This window comes from Doryrhamphus excisus, linkage group LG18 (genome assembly GCF_037039965.1).
Source record: "Doryrhamphus excisus strain RoL-2023G ecotype Guam linkage group LG18, RoL_Dexc_Guam_v1.1, whole genome shotgun sequence".
Classification (NCBI taxonomy): Eukaryota; Metazoa; Chordata; class Actinopteri; order Syngnathiformes; family Syngnathidae; genus Doryrhamphus; species Doryrhamphus excisus.
The window spans coordinates 16,522,993-16,546,686 of record NC_136374.1 but is presented as its reverse complement, the minus strand read 5'-3'; the positions used below and the strand labels follow the sequence as shown (position 1 = coordinate 16,546,686).

Below are 23,694 nucleotides of genomic sequence, written 5' to 3'. Positions count from 1 at the left end.
GCTGCTGTAAATGACAATTTGATGTCCATTAAACATGCGCCATGTCATTACACAAAACTGGAATGTGCTCTAGTCCTTGATGATCCTTTTAACAGATTACACATATTTTACATAATTCATGTCGCGTAGCGCAAAAAAAATGTGAGTGTAAATGTACGTCAGGGTACAATAATGACACTGTTTTAATTAAAAGTCGACTACAATTTAGGTTGTGCAGTCAACCATGCGGCTATTTTCTATACGGCTTGTCTTCATTAGGGTCACGGGTAAGCTGGAGCCTATCCCAGCTGACTTTGGACAGGGCACATACGGTATATACAAACGACCTTGTAGAAGCGTTAGCTTTTTAGCCGTGAAGCTAACCATCCTTGTGGTATAAGCAGCTGGAATGCGGCCATTCTTTTAATACTGTTTATTTTCTTATGCACTTGCATTGCATATCTTTTTCATATATTTTTGTTTCATGATTCATCTTTGGTTGGTCTGGTGACAAGAGAAGCAGCTCCCAGTTAAAGTGCTATTGACTCTCGGCTTTGGAATATTTTGCATCTTACCCCCCCCTCAAAAAAATGTCACCGTAATGCATTTTTATGTCCTGTAGTATTCCAGTTGTCGCATCATAAATCTCTCTGCACTGTGAAATATTGCATTGTTTTCCAGAGCTTTCCAGGATTACCATTTGAAACATGTCAGGAAACACTTGGTCATAACAACTTCTCCAGTTCCACTTCTTCTTTCCAGAAACTTGCATTGTGAGCATTGCTCTTCTCGGCCTTATTATTCCCTCTTTTGCGTATAAAGTGGAACCTGGATTAGCGTCATTAATGAAAGTGATGTTAACCAAAACCATTTTTCCATTAAGAAATTCATTCATTCATTCATTCATTTTCTGCCGCTTTCCCTCACGAGGGTCGCGGGGGGTGCTGGAGCCTATCCCAGATGTCTTCGGGCGAGAGGCGGGGTACACCCTGGATTGGTCGCCAGCCAATCACAGGGCACATATAGTCAAACAACCATTCACACTCACATTCATACCTATGGACAATTTGGAGTCGCTAATTAACCTAGCATGTTTTTGGAATGTGGGAGGAAACCGGAGTACCCGGAGAAAACCCACGCATGCACGGAGAGAACATGCAAACTCCACACAGAGAGATGGCCGAAGGGTGGAATTGAACTCTGGTCCCCATAAGAAATAATGTCATAAAATTTTTGAAATTGTAAAGTTATAAAAACATATTTTATGGTAATATTTCTAAGAACAGAGGCATCTTGTTTTAGGTATTAGCAAGCCAAAAAGCTGTTTTGGTGATAAAAATATATTAATTTGGGAAAATTCTGGCATACATGTTCGATGTTAACTGAAAAAACATGTTAACTGAGGCATACGCTAACCAAGGTTCCACTCTATTCCACAAGGTGAGCCCCTGAAATAGGGTTTTAATCCACTTTACTTAACACAAACCCTTCTATATACAAGCATGTTTATAAGTATGAAACTAAGATCCAGTCATAGTAAACTTATTAAAAAAAAAAAAAAAGAATTGCACAAGTACTGAATAGTAAAAGGACGAGATTGCATCAAGTCATTTAAAAAGCACATAGTAAAGAGGTATTGGGTTGGCGGAAACGACTGACGGTATGAGAGTTGGGCCTGTTATCAGGAGCGTACCATTCATACTACAGGTATGTGGATGTAACTTAGCATAATGTCATGAGACTTTCACTGGCGGGGATTAAATTAGACGTTGAGCAGCACCTGCTCTACAGTGAGCTTGGCCAAACCTGATAACACAGAAATGTGATTTTCACATTCGAGAAGAAATGCAAATATCTTAACTACAATCTAGCCCCCCCCCTCCAAAAAAAAAGGATTAATAGAGATTTAGAATCTACTCGGAAATGGAGGCAGTGAGCTAAGCCGCCGAGGCCATTTGTTCATATGACGGGAGTGACAAAGAAAAATGAAATATATTAAAGTCCATCGCTGCCCTTTCATTCGGTTCTTCTACCAGTTTTGACCATGGAAGAGCTGAAGTTCCTCAAAGAAATGTAAAAGTAAACAAAACGTGAACTATAAACGAGGAGTGATATTTGATGGCGGACTCTCCTTTCACAGAGAACACTAAACGCCATCAAAACGCTGATGTCCATCGCTAACGGCGCTGATTTGATTCGCTTCATCTGCAGCCTGATGAACGACTCTCTCATGATTCTTTACTGATTAAGTCCGCGAAATGAGACGCTTTACGAACAAAGGAAATGTGTCTATAATATTGCCACAAGCCGCCATTATTCTGTGTTTTGTACATTTCTCCGCAGACAAAGACATCAGTGGATCCAACGTCAGTCTCTCGGGCCGTGCGTGTCACAAAGGCCACGGCATGCAATCAAACTGGAAGACTTTAACCTTGCCAAGGACAGACCGGGACAGTTCTACTGAGAGCACGGCTTCAATTTTTTTCCATTATGCCGCCGCTCTTATCAACAGAAACACTAAAATCCGGTTAAATGGATCCATTTTCTCATTTGCCTTTGGAGGTCGTTTTTCATGCTTGGAGAACTCTCGTCACTTAAGACGACGCAAAGGGGCTCCATTGGAACAATCCGGTCCGCACGCGCTGGTGAAAGACGGCTGAAACTGCAGCACACATGCAAGTGTGTCGTGGTGGCCTATGTTCTATGGTTGGATCCATAAAAGAGGGAGGAATTCACCATTGACCGCTCTCGTGTTCGCTCGCATCTTTTGTGAGAGACGTACTGCGGTAAGCCAACGTAGCGAGCGGCCACGGAGTCCGAGCCGAGCTACGACAACAAAGACCGAACGTAGCACTTTGCAGCTTTTGACAAGAGACCGATTAAAGTCGCTCCCGGGGGCTCGCTGGAGATGGGAATCAAGACAAGTGCGCGCCGGCCGTGAACCTCAGGAGGAGAAGCAAAGGCTGCAACACTCCATGCAGATCTCCAGACAGTCGGCGGACTCACAGCAGGCGTCGATGATGCCGCAGTCCATGTCGCACGGTAGATCACAGTCACCGCATTCCTCGGACGCGCAGCAGCAGCAGAAACACGAGTCGTCGCCGGCGCACGAGCCGCAGGTGGCGCAGTCCAGCACGATGTTGCACAGCGTCAGAAATTCACAAAAGAGGCAGGCCAGGATGCAGTGAACGCAGCAGTCTGGAGATGAAATGCAAATTACTGTCATTGAACTTTTTACCAGGAAATTGAAATTTCAAGTTAGTGCATCCACCCATACACTCAACCACTATACCACTGATCATAAAATGCCGTATTAAAAGTACCGTTAATGACAACAAACAGAGGAGTTTAGCCCATTTGTTTATGGATAATGTTACTATGCAGTACTTCCACCGTGACACATAGTATCTTCTTTGTTGAATTTATTGGTAAATTACACATTATGTTGTCACGCTAACTACATGGCTGACGCAGCCGTCCTGCCTACACACCCTGCAATTTTAATGCAAGCCAGATCTTGATTTTAATATTGGGTTTTTTCTAGATGACCCCCTCCCCTCCCAAAATGGGTACATTGCTGTCATGATGTTTTTTTTTATATATATATATTTTCACCATTTATTGTCACAATTACTATTATTGTTTCATTATGCATTTTTTTTCTTTTAAAAAAATGATTTTTATGCTTTTTTTGCTATTAATTTATTGTTTTTTTTTGTTTGTTTTTTTATGTTATTTTATTCTGCTGTTTACCTTCTGCAAAAGTCTATTTAGAATGTCCAAGTACATTAGATTTTTTGCTTTTTAAAAACATGATTTTTATGCTTTTTATTATGTTTTTTGCTATTTATTTATTTTTTTTTCTCTCTATTTGTTTTTTTATGAGTCCAGTGTGATTTTATTCTGCTGTTTACCTTCTGCAAAAGTCTATTTAGAATCAAAATGTCCAGGTACATTAGATTTTTTGCTTTAAAAAAATATATTTTTATATTTTTATGCTTTTTATTATGTTTTTTGCTATTTATTGTAAATTTTTTTATTTTCTCTATTTGTTTTTTTATGAGTCCAGCGTGATTCTATTCTGCTGTTTATATTCTGCAAAAGTCTATTTAGAATCAAAATGTCCAGGTACGTTAGATTTTTTTGCTTTTTTTAAAAATGATTTTTATGCTTTTTATTATGTTTTTTAAATTTTAATTTTTTTTTATTTTTTTAATTTAATTTTAATTTTTTTTATTGGCACTATTAATATTATATGATACTATATTATATTATATTATTACTATTATTGTTTCATTATGCATTTTTTTCACTTTTTAAAAAATGATTTTTATGCTTGTTTTGGCTATTTATTTATTGTAAATTTTTTTATTTTCTCTATTTGTTTTTTTATGACTCCAGTGTGATTTTATTCTGCTATTTAGAATCAAAATGTCCAGTAGTTTTGGTTTTCATGATTTAAATCTAAAATGTTACTTTCTGGAAAGTCCGTATTAAAAATGAGGACATGCAAACTCCAAACAAAAATGCATGAGAACTAAGATCCTTTTTGCTGCGAGGACACAGCGCTAACCACTGTTCCACTATGCTGCCAAGTTAGTGCAAGGTTAGGCGTCTATATTAAAATGATTCATGCCATACTCCTGCTGTTTGTTGAGTCATGCCCTAAAAGTCGAACGTTCAGCCGTAAACAATTGAAAGCTGTCACAGCCGTCGAGTTGTAGCACTCGGAATGTTGACGTTGAAGCACGCCGCCGCATCTTACCATCCTGTGCTTCTGTGGGAATCTGGGAGCTGTTGCTCTTGGAACTGTTGCTCTTTGAGCTGCTCTTGGAGCTTCCTTTGCTCCTCTTGCTGCTCTGGGAGGTGATGGAAGGGTTAGACTGCAACTTCTTGCCGTGCTTGGGTCCTGCTGACGACGACGAGGAGGTGGATGAGCCTCCTCGTGGGAGGGAGCCCAGTTTGGGATGCTCATGAGGGCCGCCGTTCCTGTCCCCGCCGGATTGGAGTGCGTGTGTGTGAGGCGTGGGATGCGGACAGTGGGGGGAGTGTGTGTGTGCGTGGTGTTTGGTTCCGTTGCGTAGTTGGCTGCTTGGTTGCGTCCGACATGGTTGGGTGGGGTGGATGGGTGTGGATCTGGCTGTCGGTTGACCTGTGGAGAGACAAAAAAGTTATTGTTGAGAGATACTGACTTCATATCACATCAAGACTCGATAACAACTTCTCCATTACTATTACAATACGTATGTGATTTCAATGTTTATGTCGAAATACAAGGCAGTCTGAGAATTATCTTCTGGTATGTGTGCCAACTTAAACACCAGGAGGCTCCCTAAAGCTGAGTTCAATCACAGAACCACGCCCAAAGGAAAGGACAAGCCTTGAATTTGTTGAACCTTTATCCCACTTGTCTAGACTCTTTCACAACAAGCATTAGATTCCAGAGGAAAGACAAACCTTCTGAAAGTTCTGATATTAATGATCGGGTGCAATTTTTCGTGGGCAAAGGACTAACCGATCAGATCCGGGCCGTTATTCCAATATTCATCCGCTGAACTGTAGGATTTGGTTGGAATGCTCACTGCTCCGAAGTTTGTCATTTAATCAAACGATTAAACGACAAACGGTTAAAGGACAAACCTTCTGAAAGTTCTGATATTCATGATCGGGTGCAATTCGGTGGGCAAAGGACTAACCGATCAGATCCTGGCCGTTATTCCAATGTTCATCCACTGAACTGTAGGTTTCGGATTCGGTTGGAATGCTCACTGCTCTGAAGTTTGTCATTTAATCAAACAATTAAAGGACAAACGATTAAAGGACAAACCTTCTGAAAGTTCTGATATTAATGATTGGGTGCAATTTTTCGTGGGCAAAGGACGAACCGATCAGATCCTGGCCGTTGTTCCAATGTTCATCCGCTGAACTGTAGGATTCGGTTGGAATGCTCACTGCTCCGAAGTTTGTCATTTAATCAGACGATTAAACGACAAACCGTTAAAGGACAAACCTTCTGAAAGTTCTGATATTCATGATCGGGTGCAATTCGGTGGGCAAAGGACTAACCGATCAGATCCTGGCAGTGATTCCAATGTTCATCCACCGAACTGTAGGATTCGGTTGGAATGCTCACTGCTCTGAAGTTTGTCATTTAATCAAACGATTAAACGATTAAAGGACAAACGATTAAAGGACAAACCTTCTGAAAGTTCTGATATTAATGATTGGGTGCAATTCGGTGGGCAAAGGACGAACCGATCAGATCCTGGCCGTTATTCCAATGTTCATCCACTGAACTGTAGGATTCGGTTGGAATGCTCACTGCTCCGAAGTTTGTCATTTAATCAGACGATTAAACAACAAACCGTTAAAGGACAAACCTTCTGAAAGTTCTGATATTCATGATCGGGTGCAATTCGGTGGGCAAAGGACTAACCGATCAGATCCTGGCCGCTATTCCAATGTTCATCCACTGAACTGTAGGTTTCGGATTCTGTTGGAATGCTCACTGCTCTGAAGTTTGTCATTTAATCAAACGATTAAACGACATACAATTAAAGGACAAACCTTCTGAAAGTTCTGATATTAATGATCAAGTACAATTCGGTGGGCAAAGGACTAAGCGATCAGATCCTGACCGTTATTCCAATGTTCATCCACCGAACTGTAGGATTCGGTTGGAGTGCTCACTGCTCCGAAGTTCATCATTTAATCAAACGCAAATGATTAAACAACAAACGATTAAAGGACAAACCTTCTGAAAGTTCTGATATTAATGATCGGGTGCAATTTGGTGGGCAAAGGATCCTGGCCGGTATTCCAATGTTCATCCACCGACCTGTAGGATTCGGATTCGGTTGGAATGCTCACTGCTCTGAAGTTTGTCATTTAATCAAACGATTAAACGATTCATTTCATGTTGACAAAGGCGGAAAGCCTCAGCAGAACACATGTGATGCATGATCCCTCATACGCGGCTTCATCAAGAACCATCATTCATCAACAGTTAGATCGAACCGCATGAGGCCGAGCTTACTTTGGCAGCGCTTTGTCAAACAGAACAATGCATAGTTACATCCACCAATGCCAAATTTAACTCCACCGTGCCAAGAGGAAGTTGAACGTTAACTGTGTCGAGAAGCAACGTCAAGTCCTCAGCCGCACTGAACCATCACATAGTCGAAATGTGTGTGTTGTGGTTAGATGAATTGGTGTGGACACTGTGTGCTCCACGGTACCATTTCGTCAGACACACTTCCAAACGCCAGGGTCTTGTCAGGTTGCTAGACTGTGTCAGTAACTTGGAAGTACCACCATGGCACCGCCAATGCCAAAAAGCACAAGTATAAGTGCCCATGCATATTTCAACAATACAAAAACACTCTGTGCAACGTTTGCAGGCGTGGTTGCAGAAAGACGTTTGGTCTGCCTCTGGTCTCCACCTGTCAAATAGGAGAAGCGGTAGAACATTGATGGACGGGATTGTTGCTAGTTTCCTAGCCTCACAGCTAGGAGACCCAAGTTCAATTGCCATCTCTGTGTGGAGTTTCTCTTAATTGGCGACTCCAAATCAATGTGAGTGTGAATGGTTGTTTGTCTATATGTGCCCTGTGATTGGCTGGCCACCAGTCCTGGGTGTACCCCGCCTCTCGCCCGAAGACAGCTGGGATAGGCTCCAGCAACGGTAGAAAATGAATGAATGAATGCTGTTCTTTTGATGCACTAATGGTAACATATGGTTTTAACATACAAGCTGGCCACATGACTTATAAGTAGTCAGAGTTAATCTAAGACAACCTTTTGATGGTTTACATGCCGCAGTCTGGACAACTGTACCTCACCCATGGTGCCAAGGTGCCATTTGGGTCGGCTGCATACGGTCCCCTTATGGTTATGTGATGTTTTCAAAGGTTCCCTTCATCAATACTAGGAAATAAAGCATTCCTAGATTAAGCCACAGGCCATCAGACAACAACCGTCACATGGCGGATGGCAGAGGACAAGCAGGTGAGCGATATAATGATATAATGAATCCACCATTGCGCTACAGCGTGCTTTTGCAAAGAGGGACATGTTCTAAATAAGCCGGGAATCTCTCTAACCACCTAATAAAGCATCATGGGATTTTACGCAACAGCAGCAGCTGTTTAACCCTGGAACAGATTATTGACCCCGGAGGTCAACCAGCATCCTGAAATAAATGGTACGTGAAACTCAAATGAAAGATAGCAAGAGTACAAAAACACCCATCCATCCATTTTCTATAGCGTTTATCCTTACGAGGGTCGCAGGCGTGATGGAGCCTATCCCAGCTGTCTTTGGGACATATATAGACAAACAACCAGTCATTCATTCATTCATTCATTTTCTACCGCTTTTTCCTCACGAGGGTCGCGGGAGGTGCTGGAGCCTATCCCAGCTGTCTTTGGGACATATATAAACAAACAACCAGTCATTCATTCATTCATTCATTTTCTACCGCTTTTTCCTCACGAGGGTCGCGGGAGGTGCTGGAGCCTATCCCAGCTGTCTTTGGGACATATATAAACAAACAACCAGTCATTCATTCATTCATTCATTTTCTACCGCTTTTTCCTCACGAGGGTCGCGGGAGGTGCTGGAGCCTATCCCAGCTGTCTTTGGGACATATATAAACAAACAACCAGTCATTCATTCATTCATTCATTTTCTACCGCTTTTTCCTCACGAGGGTCGCGGGAGGTGCTGGAGCCTATCCCAGCTGTCTTTGGGACATATATAGACAAACAACCCGTCATTCATTCATTCATTCATTTTCTACCGCTTTTCCTCACAAGGGTCGCGGGAGGTGCTGGAGCCTATCCCAGCTGTCTTTGGGACATATATAGACAAACAACCAGTCATTCATTCATTCATTCATTTTCTACCGCTTTTTCCTCACGAGGGTCGTGGGAGGTGCTGGAGCCTATCCCAGCTGTCTTTGGGACATATATAAACAAACAACCAGTCATTCATTCATTCATTCATTTTCTACCGCTTTTTCCTCACGAGGGTCGCGGGAGGTGCTGGAGCCTATCCCAGCTGTCTTTGGGACATATATAGACAAACAACCAGTCATTCATTCATTCATTCATTTTCTACCGCTTTTCCTCACGAGGGTCGCGGGAGGTGCTGGAGCCTATCCCAGCTGTCTTTGGGACATATATAAACAAACAACCAGTCATTCATTCATTCATTCATTTTCTACCGCTTTTCCTCACGAGGGTCGCGGGAGGTGCTGGAGCCTATCCCAGCTGTCTTTGGGACATATATAAACAAACAACCAGTCATTCATTCATTCATTCATTTTCTACCGCTTTTCCTCACGAGGGTCGCGGGAGGTGCTGGAGCCTATCCCAGCTGTCTTTGGGACATATATAAACAAACAACCAGTCATTCATTCATTCATTCATTTTCTACCGCTTTTTCCTCACGAGGGTCGCGGGAGGTGCTGGAGCCTATCCCAGCTGTCTTTGGGACATATATAAACAAACAACCAGTCATTCATTCATTCATTCATTTTCTACGGCTTTTTCCTCACGAGGGTCGCGGGAGGTGCTGGAGCCTATCCCAGCTGTCTTTGGGACATATATAAACAAACAACCAGTCATTCATTCATTCATTCATTTTCTACCGCTTTTCCTCACGAGGGTCGCGGGAGGTGCTGGAGCCTATCCCAGCTGTCTTCGGGCGAGAGGCAGGGGTACACCCTGGACTGGTGGCCAGCCAATCACAGGGCACATATAGACAAACAACCATTCACACTCACATTCATACCTATGGACAATTTGGAGTCGCTAATTAACCTAGCATGTTTTTTGGAATGTGGGAGGAAACCGGAGTACCCGGAGAAAACCCACACATGCACGGGGAGAACATGCAAACTCCACACAGAGATGGCCGAGAGTGGAATTGAACCCTGGTCTCCTAGCTGTGAGGTCAGCGCGCTAACCACTCGACCACCGTGTAGTAAAATTATACACAATAAAATAAAAAAAAATCATTGAAATAATAATGTACTATTTCCTGTTTTGATTTAATTAACTTAATTTTCCCATTGGGAATTTTACTACACGGTGTGGTTATTTTCTAGTCTACGCTATAGAAAAAGGGAGGCAGAAAAACACGTTTGCTGCCAAACTAAACCCATAACTTCAAAAGAAGAATGCAATGAAAGGTTATGGCAGCATTACGCAGCTCTTTCTAACTCCCATTTTCATGTCCTGAACGCATATGACGTCTAAAGCCACGGTGAGGCTTGGCAGTGCCGCTTCGAGTACAACAGATGCGCAGACAATCAAAGTGGAAGCCCCCCCAAGCACACGCAACCAGCACACACGCTGAGAGTGCGGTCTTAAACGCTGGCGATGAAACATGACTGGCAATAAAAGCGTCTGTTCGATAACCGCTCCGAGACAGATAACCCAACCAGGACTGTTTAAACTGGCTCACGTCCGGCGTCGCACAACCAATCCACTGTTATTTAAGATTCTTTTCATTCAGCGTTTTCTAACTTTGCTCCAGATGTTTGGCAAGCTCCACGGCCAGTGTGTGCATGCGTATAGCGAGGAAGGAACTACATTTAAACTCCTCTAAACTATGCTGCTGCTTTGTCTCTTCTGCTTTTTCTCCCTCACTTCATCAAGCGCCCCGTGTACCTGTCTTGTTGAAGCATTTCGGACAACAGAGCTTTTAACACCGTGAGCCCGCCAGGATGTATGCTGGTGACAGATGAAGGGGATTACGTCCAGCAGAGCCTTGAAGTTTGCATTGTCCTGGAAGGACTTTGAATTGTCGAGTTAGCGTGCACGAGTGCTTGACTATAGCAGGATCTGGCATGCAAACAGACAAACTCATAAAGGCCAGGAGTCAGGACTGGGGTGGGCAAACTACGGCCCGGGGGCCACATCCGGCCCGCCAAGTGCTTGAATACGGCCCGCCTGTTCTTTCCAAAGTATTTTATTTAAACTCAACATACAACCTGGCATCAAGGCTTGAGTCAACCTTTTGATGGTTGAAGTAGCTGTTTTATCAATTTCGTTATTTGATGTGGTCTGTTGTTTACAAAATGCTTGTGAAAAAAGGGACACAAGCACATAATAATAATAAGAATTATTATTATTACTGTTCAATAATATTAAATAAATAATAATTATATTAATAATACAATTAATATAATATTATTAATTGTTGATATTAATAATATTAATTAATCACAACATTAAAAAACATTAATAATATTAATTAATATTAATAATACTAAATAAAAAATATTTAAAAATAATAATAATTATTATTATTATAATACATTTAATTTAGAACACACTTTACATCAAATATATAATCTCAAAGTGCACATATAGCAGATTGCATAACACTTTTACATGTAAAACGTGTGTGAAATATACGTGTAAAAATGGACCGTTACATGTAAAATATTATATAGTCTGGCCCCCCCCGTCAATGTTGTTAAATCAATGGGGCCCACAAGTCAAAAAGTTTGCCCACCCCTGGGTTAGAGGCACTTGACATAAAATACATACAAATATATGCACGCATGAACACGTGAAGGCAAAAAAATAACACACACAAGGTCCCTTTGTCTGAAATTGAGAATGGGAGCGACATAAAGCGAGCAAAAAAAAAGAGAAGGAAGAAACGGTTCGGTGTTTGAAGATATCTGGAGCAGGAGGACTTGCACAGGCGTGACTCATAAACAGTGATTCAGCAGCGGTTAAAAATAACAGCAACTTCAGGAGACGGATGGTGTTGACATGATGACATTGGGGAGCGACACGCGCTGCTTTACCCCAATGTTCAATTGCATGCGCATTTATTATGCTATATTATTACTAATTATTATGCATGATGTGCCAGGCCAGAATGAGCAATCAAATGAGTCACAAACGGTAAAAGCACACCATGCTCGTCCTCACACACCCTCCTTATTCACGCACCCACACCCTCTACCTCCTTTTTGGGTATATTTCAGCTACCCTGTACTTAGCCCAGAGACGCGTTCAATTCCCGATTGGAACCAGTTAGCAAGATAACTATGTTTCATTAAGTTGGTGAATTTGTTGAAGCACTAAGCAGAGGAGCATTGTAGAAAACTAGTAGACAACCACAGTGTATCTCACCTGGCATATTATTTATTCATTCATTTTCTACCGCTTATCCTCACGAGCGTCGCAGGGAGTGCTGGAGCCTATCCCAGCTGTCTTCAGGGTACACACCCTGGACTGGTGGCCAGCCAATCACAGGGCACATATAGACAAACAACCATTCACACTCACATTCATACCTATGGACAATTTGGAGCGGCTAATTAACCTAGCATGTTTTTGGAATGTGGGAGGAAACCGGAGTACCCGGAGAAAACCCACGCATGCACGGGGAGAACATACAGAGATGGCCAAGGGTGGAATTGAACTCTGGTCTCCTAGCTGTGAGGTCTGCGCGCTAACCACTCGACCACCGTGCAGCCCTTTACTACATTTAGTTGACTGAAATTCCACATTTTGGTTACTGCAAATCTTGTTATTGTTTTTGATGTACATATATTTACACTTATTTTGAATAGCACCTGTCAGTTTTATATTCATATTGTTATTTCTTGTTTTATTTTTATCCTTTTCCTTATTCTTATTTTTACTTTCTACAAACTTTCTCAAATTCCGTTGTATGCAATACAATGACAATAAAGGCGATTCTGATTCTGATTCAGTATATCTCACCTGGCATATTATGCGTATGATAAAAGTTACTCAATACAACAACCAGCAATTAGATCGTATTGAACTGTCTTTTCAATGTATTGCGTCAATGCCAAAAAAAGCATTGACTTCATCAACTTGAGAACGCTTTGCTATATTTTGCCCTGAACCGAACCGTGTGCAATGCACAGGAAACTTCAAATTTTTAAATTCTTGAACATTTTTAGGCACAATGAAGGAAAATATTAACAGGACGACCTCCCTTCCAACATCTCACCTCCTCAGTCTTACCGCCTTTTTTTTTTTTTTTGGTCTTTTTAAACGTTGGCAAGCATAAAACTGCAAGGGTCGGTGCTGTAAAACACTATTTAAAACTATCTTCAAAGAGAATTTCACACATTTCTGGATGCTATAAAACCCTTCGCACAACATTGCAATGTTAATGAGACCTCTTTTTATTGTGGGTGCTGATTATACTGTACTACAGAAACCAGGGTAGATGGTTGGGTCATAGTCCAGATACAGTAGGGGTGGTAGGGGAGTATAGCTGGATTTAGGAAAATCATTCATTCATTTTCTACCGCTTATCCTCACCAGGGTCGCGGGGGTGCTGGAGCCTATCCCAGCTGACTTCGGACGAGAGGCGGGGTACACCCCTGGACTGGTGGCCAGCCAATCACAGGGCACATATAGACAAACAACCATTCACACTCACATTCATACCTATGGACAATTTGGAGTCGCTAATTAACCTAGCATGTTTTTGGAATGTGGGAGGAAACCGGAGTACCCGGAGAAAACCCATGCATGCACTTCGGCCACCCGGTTGCCGCTTTACTGAATAAAAATATTGTTAATAATCTCCATGTTTATGTTTGTCTATAGTTAAAATACACCTAAATAAAGTTAAATACTGCATATTGCCCTCTGTCGCTATTCCGTGGTTAAAATTTCACGGATTCACTCACGTTTTTAAAAAAAAAATATGAATTAATAAATTGAATACCGCCTATTACTAGTCAAAAATATTATTGCATATTGAAGCAAATCAAACATCCATTCATCCGCCTGCAACTCAACTCCATTAGGAAACATGTTGCCTCTTATTTATGCTCTTAATGACTTATTTACTCTAATTATGACTACTATATTGGTTAATACACGCGTAAAGGTGACTATATTGTTAAATGTTATTGATCCGATATAGTTAAACAACATATTTAGAAGGTCGTGAACAGGTTTTCTATGCTCTAACTACAAAAATATTCCATCCATAAATAAGAAATCCTACATGACGTGTCATATAATAAGGTATACATTATAGATCTATTGAAACGGTTGCTGAGGCTTGTTCTTGCCCGAGCACCAGTTCTCGTCATATGAGTACCAAACGCAGTGAACCGAAACAACCACGCTGCAAATACTTTTACCCCCGCCTATAGAAACATTACTGCAGTAGTCGAGTACTGACCTCTTTGTACAAGCAAAGCAAACACGCAATGTATAACCTGTGAGAAGATGTGTTAGTGTTCTATTATTCTTGACAACTTGTTGAAGTATTTACACACAACAACATGTGACCGGTGTGCCGTTTGACTGACACGTTCATGCCTGCACATGTTGGACAGCGGAGTGTTTTCTAATCCAAGAAAATCACAGATGTTAGTTCTGTATTTTGCTCTGCATCATGTACTAAATGGACAACTACACTTCAAGGGTGTATATATTAGCTGGCGAAAAAGACCAACCATTATCCAAATAAGTACATTTTCTGGAAGGGCTTTTCTTGTGATTTTTGACATTCAAAACTTATTCATTTCAACCGAGCAACTACAGTATTTTTTTGTAATATTTGACCCACTTGAGTGAATGCCACTTGACAAGTGAATGGAAATATTGTGCAAACATAAGAGGAAGAGGGTTAGGCCTGTATTATAGCCAAGAATAAAAAGACATTGGGCATGCAAGAGAGACATGACACACAGCAGCATTTTTTCATAACCAAAAATATTAACCCACCAAAGACAAGCCTTCGCTGTCGCAGCTATCTTAAGGCTGCTTTCACACCTTCAAGGGGCGTCTTGAGCAAATTATCCTCATTCACGTGATGACACGCTAACCGCACACGTGCTAGACATATTTGGTTAAACCGACCATGAGGGGGGGAAAAAAAAACTGCGATTAAAACTAACTGAAGGTGCTAGTGTGAATACAGCAGTGGTGGGCTGTCAGGGCCAGCAAGGCTTTCTCTGCTGGCCTAACCATTACCAAAAGCACTGAACTGTAGTTCAAAACAATCAGATTTCTGCTTCAGCTTTTATGTAATCTGCCCAGGACCTTCAGAATCAGGGGCGCTGGTCTCTGTCACATATAAGATAAGATAAGATAAGATAAGATTCGTCCCTCAGTGGGGAAATTTGCATTGCACAGCAGCAAGACAGCAAAATCAGTTAAGCAGTACAAAATACACAATATAAAAATAAGCAATATAAACAACCCAAGTATTAACAAATTAACAATTTTACCCAGGGTTATATACAAATACAGTTTGCAAGATAATATGAAATTAAATATATGAACAAATGCAAGTTCCCTGATGGGAATCGAACGCGGGCCACAGCGGTGAGAGCGGCAAAGACTACCCACTAGACCACCGGGGATAACCTATAGACCATCATACACTATCAGCAGTGGGCCTGTTTTTTTTTTGTTTTTCTTAGACAGTCAAGCTTCTGATTCGACCCTCGAGGCCAGCTTGCAGGCCCCCAGTTCTGATTGGTTGATCAGCGCTATTGGCAGGCCCCCTTTCTTGATTGGTCGATCAGGGCAAAACTGTTCAACAATGAAAGTTGTTGACTGAGGAGGAGGCCACATCTGATGAGCAGATTTTACTTTATTTTACTTTATAAATTTTACTTTATTTTACTTAATAGGTTGAATATTTTGTCATGTTTTTGTGTGAACCTTAAATTTACCCCACACTCTTCCCCTCCCGGTGTACTCCCAATCACTGATGGTAATACCAGACTCAAAGTTGCTAGCAGTAATATAAGGCAGACATAGTATTGTAGTAGTAGTAGTGACTATGTATTCGGAAATAAGGGGACGTATGGTGGTAAAATATCGTAGCCCCGGCAACACTCTGTGTGTATGGTAGTGACTCTGACAAAGAGACTGACTGATGAAAGGGTTCGTTCCGTTCATGCCGTTGTTCTATGCATCAAGATGATGAAACCAATACACAGAGTGAACCATGAAATACAATGTAATGTACTGTATTTAGGCTGGCGCAATTAGCAAGTTCATTTTCATTTACTGTGTAATTAATCCATTTATTATCATCTCGGGCCTAGTGCCCACAAGACTGTTTTTTTCTGAATGAGAAATATTGTCATATTTTAGTCTGACGTAAGACAAAGACCCCTTGTTTATATATCAATACGGGTAAAAAAGGACAAGAAGGATGGGGAAAGAAGAATTATATACACTATAATTTTCAGGCCATATTGTAAAAGACTGTGGTTTTATTTGAGGTCATAATTTGAGGTACACCTTCACGGATTTAGGATACTGCGTTTAATACCTCAGGTTATTCATCAATAATACCTTCCCATCTTGGAACTGGTGCAATCTGTACTGAGTACTTGTAGCAAACGAAGTATCCTTGAGTAGAATTTCAGCACTGAGGCTAGCCTGTAACAGGAAATGTCACCATCTCGCCAGATTATCCACCAAGGACACATTCAACACCGAGTGATGACAAGATGCTTAAAATAAACACGATATCTGTCATCATTTTTGCTAAAGACATCGTCTGCGTTGTCAGCGGGATTGTACAGAAACTACCAGTTTCCTCGTTAAAGTACAGCATGGATCAGGGAGGAAGCAGAAGAAAAACTGCATTTTTTTAATGTTGGTCTTGTGTAATAAATACTAATGTGTACCCGCATGAGGTGAATTACAAGTGGCATTATTTCGCCGTCAACACATGGACATCGTGCTGTGTCTGTGACGTCAAAGCATGCAGTCCATGTTCCTGACATCACTAACAAGGAGTGTAGAAGTCTGACTCACACTCATATGCTAACAGACAGCTCGTCACGGGCTCCGGGCCAGACACATGCCCGGGTTGTGATGTCATCACAGAGAGACACAACGTCAGTGGGGCGAAATCTTCTGTTTTTGCTTCTGTTTCTTCACGCTCATTCGTACGTAAATAGCACACACATCTAACATCACCGTGACCTCAGCATAGACCTGAGTCATTTGATGTGTCTTGAAAACATGTTCACCTGGGAAAAGTCTGGACCAAGCCCACGTTGCATAACTCTCTGCACGCCATATGGAGCCAGCGGGTTCCATAGATTTTATTGCCATGTAAAGAAAGTCACAGCTACAGGACTCAAACCAGCACCGTAATAGTCCTGAAAGTAGCAGACAGAACAGGTAGAGGCAAAACCACCGACCGAGACAGCAGACATTCACACACCCACTCACCCACTCGCCATTCACCTAGTTGTACGCTTCCCGACTGTGCTGCGGGTCGGGCGGTTGCCACAAAGTAGCTATTACCAAAGGGCAGGTTCGGATGTGCGTGTCGCCCGTCACTGGATTCCAGGAAACAAATGCACATGCTTCACTAACACCAGCTCAAATAACAACTTACTCAACTTTAGTCCCAGTCCTCGTTTGTTCTCGAAGGGCAAGGAAGGCAAATTTAGACAATGTGAAGCATTTGGATTTTTGTAGGGTGTTAGAGGCCAATCATCAAAAGACTTACTGTAGCGCCATAGCTGTGGGTGTTATTACCGTGGACCCAAGTCAGCAAATGACACAGTAGAGCTATTGGGTTTATTTGCCTTATTTCAAACTGGAACGAGAGCAAGACAAATATACATCAATGGTGGCGTAATGGCAGCATAATTGTGCAACCTTTGCCTTTGATACAGTGGGCGTAGCCGAGCTCCACAGAATGGGAGACAGTCTCTCTGGCTGACAAGTTGGACTTGTGATACAAGGGAGGGGAAATGGGCGGCGGTGGTGCTTGATAGCAATATGACTCACGAGGGAGGACCAGGTGTTGCGGACATGCAGATCAAAAAATAGTCTGAGCGGTGCTGAGACTCCCAATAAGAAAAGCAAAACTGGTCCTCGTGAGGGAAGCCACAAACCCGACATTGACATACACTACCGCTCAAAAGTTTGGGATCACTTGCAAATTTCTTTGTTTTCCAAAGAAAAACACATTTTCATGCATTTCACAAACAATTAAAATGAATCAGATGATTTTCAAAGAAAGATCTACATTTTTTGCATAGAGGCCTACTATCAACAACTGTCAACAACTCCTGGTGTGGCTGCCAATCCAAGTTAATCCTTTTATAAGGCTAACAGATTGTTAAAAAAAACCCATCTAAAAATCTAAACTAAAACTAAAATCTCTTACCATGCTGTTAACTACTCCCTTCAGAGAGCAGCACAAAATGGGTCTAACAAGGACAGAAAAACGCTGCACAACTGTAACTGTAACTCTGCAACATATTCACATTTATGTTTTATGGTTTATTCATCTGACCCAGATATCAATATTTGCAATGTAGCATTTTAATGCTGTTTAAATGACATATAAAGCAGCAAATAGTGACTAGTTCCTTAGCAGGTATCAAAGAACCAAAAATGAGAGGCTGCCGGAAGAGACCGTGACATCAGACATGTGGCTTTCAACCGATTAAATCTAATATTTAATTAGGATTCATATTGATTTGACTGATAATATAATGTGCCGTGAAAAATTAAATGAGACCTACAAATGGAAGCACATTTCACAGTGGCACTCACATTTACCTAGTTGTCAAGGTAACGACAAAACGAGTTTGCATTCACCCCGGAGTAGCAAAAGGAAGAAGAAAAGGAGGGAAATGTGCTGATTTGGACGCTAACTTGTTTGTGTACAGAAATCAGGAACTTAAACCATACTTGGCTGCCAACGTGGATTTTTCTGCAGGGCTATTTGTTAAAGGTCAGGACAATGTGACTCATTCAACCTGATGATATGTAATGGAAACACAATTCTCACTCGTCTCGCTCCATTTGTGCGTCTGTGTTTGAGTGTGTGCGTGAGAATGCGCTATTTACTCACTTGTGATACTCCTGCTGGGTGTTGTAAGTTCCGAGTGCGAGAGGCTGCTGTTACACTTGCCTCCGTCCTCGCCTTGTGACCTCTCTGGGGGATCTGACCTCAATATGAGGGGCTCAGTGTAGATGTTGGCCACATCTGAAAAACAAACACATACACTGTAAATGACAGTAAAAGCATTAACATTTCAAATGAACTTTATTTTGAAGGTGATTCTCATCTCTTTCTGCATGCGTAGCTGCTGTTCTTGGCCGTATCTGGATGATTAAGAAGCCGTGTTCTCCGCTGGAGTAAACATGCCAACTCTTGTGTTGTTCACATCCACACGCACTTCATTAATTTAAAAAGCAGTCTTGCTGACTTCAACAAAGCAGAAGATTTTGTCTGTGTTGGTGCGCTTTCTGTCCTGAACTTGCATCTGGAAGTCGTTATAGCCAACCCCCTGGGACTGTTCAGGGGTCTCCGTGCACATTTGTGTAACCTGAAATCTTGTGGCTCTATGAGTGTGTCGGTGTAAGTGCGTGTACGTATGTGTGTGTTAAAATCATATAGAAGGAGAACACATAATATACATATAGTATAAAAAAAATACATATACAGCATGGTAGGGTGTTTTATGTGTTCACTGGCACCACAGGCTCCTCTAATGAAGCTGTTATTATGCGCACACACACACACACACACGTATGTGCATATACACAGCACAGAGGCCTTCAAAGCAGGGCAAGCTAGGGCCTCTGAGAGGTGCAGACTCATTCCGAGGCAAATGGGTGCCAGCTGGGTTTGATAAACACACACATACACTCACGTATGCACACACACACACTAGCCAAACCACGTCCTGTGCATGGACTCAACACTTCCCGGCTATGTTTATTTATTTTAGCTACTCCAACTCACTTCTCTATCTGTTTTCCCGTCTCTGTCCCTTCGCCTCTCACCTTCAAATTCACATTCCCTCCACCTTTGCTTCAAATTCATTCCCTCCAATAGCTGGAATAGCCCAAGTTCACACTTCAATCTATGGAAAGTCTTTGCAATGCTGTCTCAGTTGGAGATGCAAAAAAAAACAAAACTGCTGTCAGACATAGCAATATGAATATATTGATAAATGGCCATAACAGGCAACAATACAGTGTTTCCCCAACAATTATGTTCCCCAATGAAATGTAACTATGCTATGCTGTGTGTATTTGTGTCAGTTGTCAGTTCGGTCAGCACAATCCCCCGCGCAACCCACACACAGACCGTTGGAATGGAATCTATTGTATTACACTACACTATGTCATAATCAAAGCCACTTCATTGTCATGCTTGGATTAATTTTGCCAAATGAAACTACTGTTTTGGTCAAATTCTATGCATTCCTCAACATTCACTTCAAAAGATATCATCAAAAATGACATGTAGATCAAAATTAGGGGTCACTTAAAAGGCAAAAAAATAGTGCAATTACACAAGTACTACCTGCAATACCTCATGATATCTATTAAAAGAGGCGGAGGAAGTTGAGTTAGAGATGCGTTCATGTATTTAAAAGTGTTTACTGTAGAACAATACAAACTGGTAATATTACAATATTGGTGAAATAATACAAAATGTATTTGGACCGGCCACAGATCGGTATCGACCGATACCAGTGTAGAAGAACGGTATCGCCGATCCCCTCCTGGATGCTTCAGCATCCAGAACAAGCATGTCTGCCGTGTGTGGGACTTCCAGTCTTTGTGAGAGGGATAGTGCACCCTGCAAAATGTGTGGCGATTTGCAAAGCTTTATATTAGTGCGGCATTTGGGGTTGAACACTGGGGGCAGGGTGTGCGTCGGACTCCGGATGATGGTGACGTGATTCGCCAAAGAAAGTGTTCAATTCAAACAGGACGCCCGTATTTATTGACAAATGAGCACACTGAGTGGTTCAAATAACCATCCTGTAATTTTCTCGGTTCATGTTTTGAATCAATAAGTTAATAAATAAGTCATTAAAAATTGCTACATGTCATTAAAAAAACGCTGACACAGCAGTGGCATGACGCAGTAGCTCCCAAGCAGCCCACCACCACAGCTTCAAAAAATCCCAGGCCAAACCCTGCGCTGCCAAGAGAGCATTATGGGTTAAAAGGTCTTGTGAGTGAGTTCTTGAGAACTAAACACATTCCCACTAAAGCCCTCAATGCCATCCAAGCAGGCCCTCAAACCAATTGCTCACTGGCATCAGCATCAAACCACCAAACCGCTCAACCTCAGAGCCATTACTAAGATCTAAGAACGATGAGTCTCTAATTCGAATCAGACCAGAACAATCAAGAAAGGCTGAAGAGACCGGGCTGCATGCTTACATGAGTTTGTGTGTATGCGCCATTGTTTGTTCACATACATGTTCTCATGTGTGCTTGCAGCATGTGCTCCTGTGTGAGCCCCTGAAGGGCGATGCAGAGGAATTTAGTTTCCTGGTAAACACAGCTATTAAAGCAAAAACATATGGATAACACACACACACACTGATACACAGAGGCTACTATATGAGCAGATGCAAATGATGTGATATATCCTGAACTAGCAGCAGGAGAGCACAGCTTCCTGTTCCTCTCACCGGGATCTCAGCTGGCTGCAGAAGGGCAGAATTTCACACCATCATCTACGTAGTCATTCTTTTTCAATTATCATTTTCCTGTTCGGGGTTCATTCATGTGGAATTGTCTGTCAATATGTGTACCACTTATACTAACCGTGGTTTGTCATAAGAATAATCGCAATCATTGGAGGGTGCTGGAGTGGTTGCCTCCCAACCTGAAGGTAGTTGGTTCAATCCTCTGCTGCGGAATTCCAGTTCTGAAATTCATGTATCCGGATTTTCAACCAATTAACGACTGTAAATCTAATGAATCCATTGTAGACACCCAGAAATGTGAAAAATAAAACATTTTATATGAGATAATAACGTTTGCATGAAGGCTGCACGGTGGACAAGTGGTTAGCGCGCAGATATCACAACTAGAAGACCCGAGTTCTATCCCACCCTGGGCCATCTCGGTGTGGAGTTTGCATGCTAGGTTAATTGGCCACTCCAAATTGTCCATAGGTATGAATGTGAGTGTGAATGGTTGTTTGTCTATATGTGCACTGTGATTGGCTGGCCACCAGTCCAGGGTGTACCCCGCCTCTCGCCGGAAGACAGCTGGGATAGGCTCCAGCACCCCCACGACCCTTGTGAGGATAAGCGGTAGAAAATGAATGAATGAATGAATAACTATAATATCACTTTGATGCATTTTATGGTGCAAAAATAACCTTGTTTGTACTAGAAACACGGCATGTAAGAAAATAATAACTCTCTTTTCAAGTCTTACTGGACAAATAAATAAAATATAAGAAAAAATATAAGAAAAAAAACAACCCAGGACAGCCATGGCAGGACGTGCAAAGTGAAAACAGGACATTTGGTCCCCCAACTTTTGGGTATTTGAGTGCACATTTAGAGCAAAAACTTAGAAGAAGAGATACGAGTGAAGCGGACCAGAATGTTTAGTCATGTTTAGCAGCATAAGGTCAGCAGAGATGTTGCAGTAGTTTCGGCTTGGCCAGCGTTAATAACTGGAACTGATTGAAACCGCACACAAACAGTGAGGATTCTGACTAGAACAAGCAAAGAGAAAACACACCACTTCAGCCATGGACAATTTAAAAAAAAATCAGAATCCAACAATATACATACTGAAAACAAAAGTGCAAACAATTGTCGAGCAAACACATGAACACACACAAACACATGACCGTATATCACTGCACTGGGCCATGTCCAAAAGCAGAGATTATAGCTGTTAAGGGAATAAAACTGTGTAAGCTCATTAAGACTAAACCTGTCTGCCCTTAAAAGCCTTAATTGTGTTACTTTGTCTCTGACATTTGTCTGCCTCGAGTCTTAACAACCAGAATTCGTTACATTCTGTTTGCTGTTTTGACTCTTTCAGACAAGCACAACTCAATCGGAGAAACAGCCTGCTGGGAATTGGGAATGAATTTCACTCTCGCTTGTAACGATCTGACACATTTGTAGGTTAAATAAAAGGCAAATAGAGTAAAGAAACAAAACAGTGTTTTAATTTTCGAAAAAAATTTGCTTTGATTCTTTAGAATGTTTTTCATTACAACAAGCATTGCGTTTGCACTTCAATCTTGGTAGACATGATCCCGTACCAGCTGGAACACCATCTTGTTAGGGGTTACCAACTTCAGAGCTACTGGATCTGCATTGAAACGAAAATCAACCAACCGACCTCGCACCGCCGGAACAGATTTAATTTTTAAAACATAATGAAAGAGAATGGCATTATATGTACTTTCGAAAATAAAAACACTTTCTTGTTACTTTACTTTATTTGCCTTTTATTTAACCTACAAATGTGTCAGATGATTTTGTCTCTTTACTTTATTTGCCTTTTATTTAACCTACAAATATGTCAGATAATTTTGTTTCTTTACTTTATTTGCCTTTTATTTAACCGACAAATATGTCAGATGATTTTGTTTCTTTACTTTATTTGCCTTTTATTTAACCTACAAATATGTCAGATGATTTTGTTTCTTTACTTTATTTGCCTTTTATTTAACCGACAAATGTGTCAGATGATTTTGTTTCTTTACTTTATTTGCCTTTTATTTAACCTACAAATGTGTCAGATGATTTTGTTTCTTTACTTTATTTGCCTTTTATTTAACATACAAATGTGTCAGATGATTTTGTTTCTTTACTTTATTTGCCTTTTATTTAACCTACAAATGTGTCAGATGATATTGTTTCTTTACTTTATTTGCCTTTTATTTAACCTACAAATGTGTCATATG

General features: G+C 41.4%; 1 protein-coding gene and 1 long non-coding RNA gene across 5 annotated transcripts in view; both read right to left on the bottom strand.

Moving 5' to 3' along the window:
* The window catches only part of LOC131105876 (uncharacterized), a 265,039-nt gene that overhangs the window by 32,263 nt on the left and 209,082 nt on the right, over positions 1-23,694 (bottom strand). The gene's annotated exons all lie outside the window — the stretch shown is intronic.
* The window catches only part of mdfi (MyoD family inhibitor), a 58,551-nt gene that overhangs the window by 25,690 nt on the left and 9,167 nt on the right, over positions 1-23,694 (bottom strand). For 2 of the 4 annotated variants that reach the window (XM_058055080.2, XM_058055082.2), the window contains exons 3-5: positions 18,853-18,987; positions 4,745-5,131; positions 1,274-3,177 (exon numbers count right to left, since the gene is read on the bottom strand). In XM_058055080.2, the coding sequence (XP_057911063.2) occupies positions 2,924-3,177; positions 4,745-5,131; positions 18,853-18,987 (776 nt within the window). In that variant the 3' untranslated portion in view covers positions 1,274-2,923. Of the gene's footprint in view, positions 1-1,273; positions 3,178-4,744; positions 5,132-17,225; positions 17,408-18,852; positions 18,988-23,694 lie in introns of those variants that run through there. The other 2 variants (XM_078798444.1, XM_078798445.1) reach the window with 2 other exon arrangements.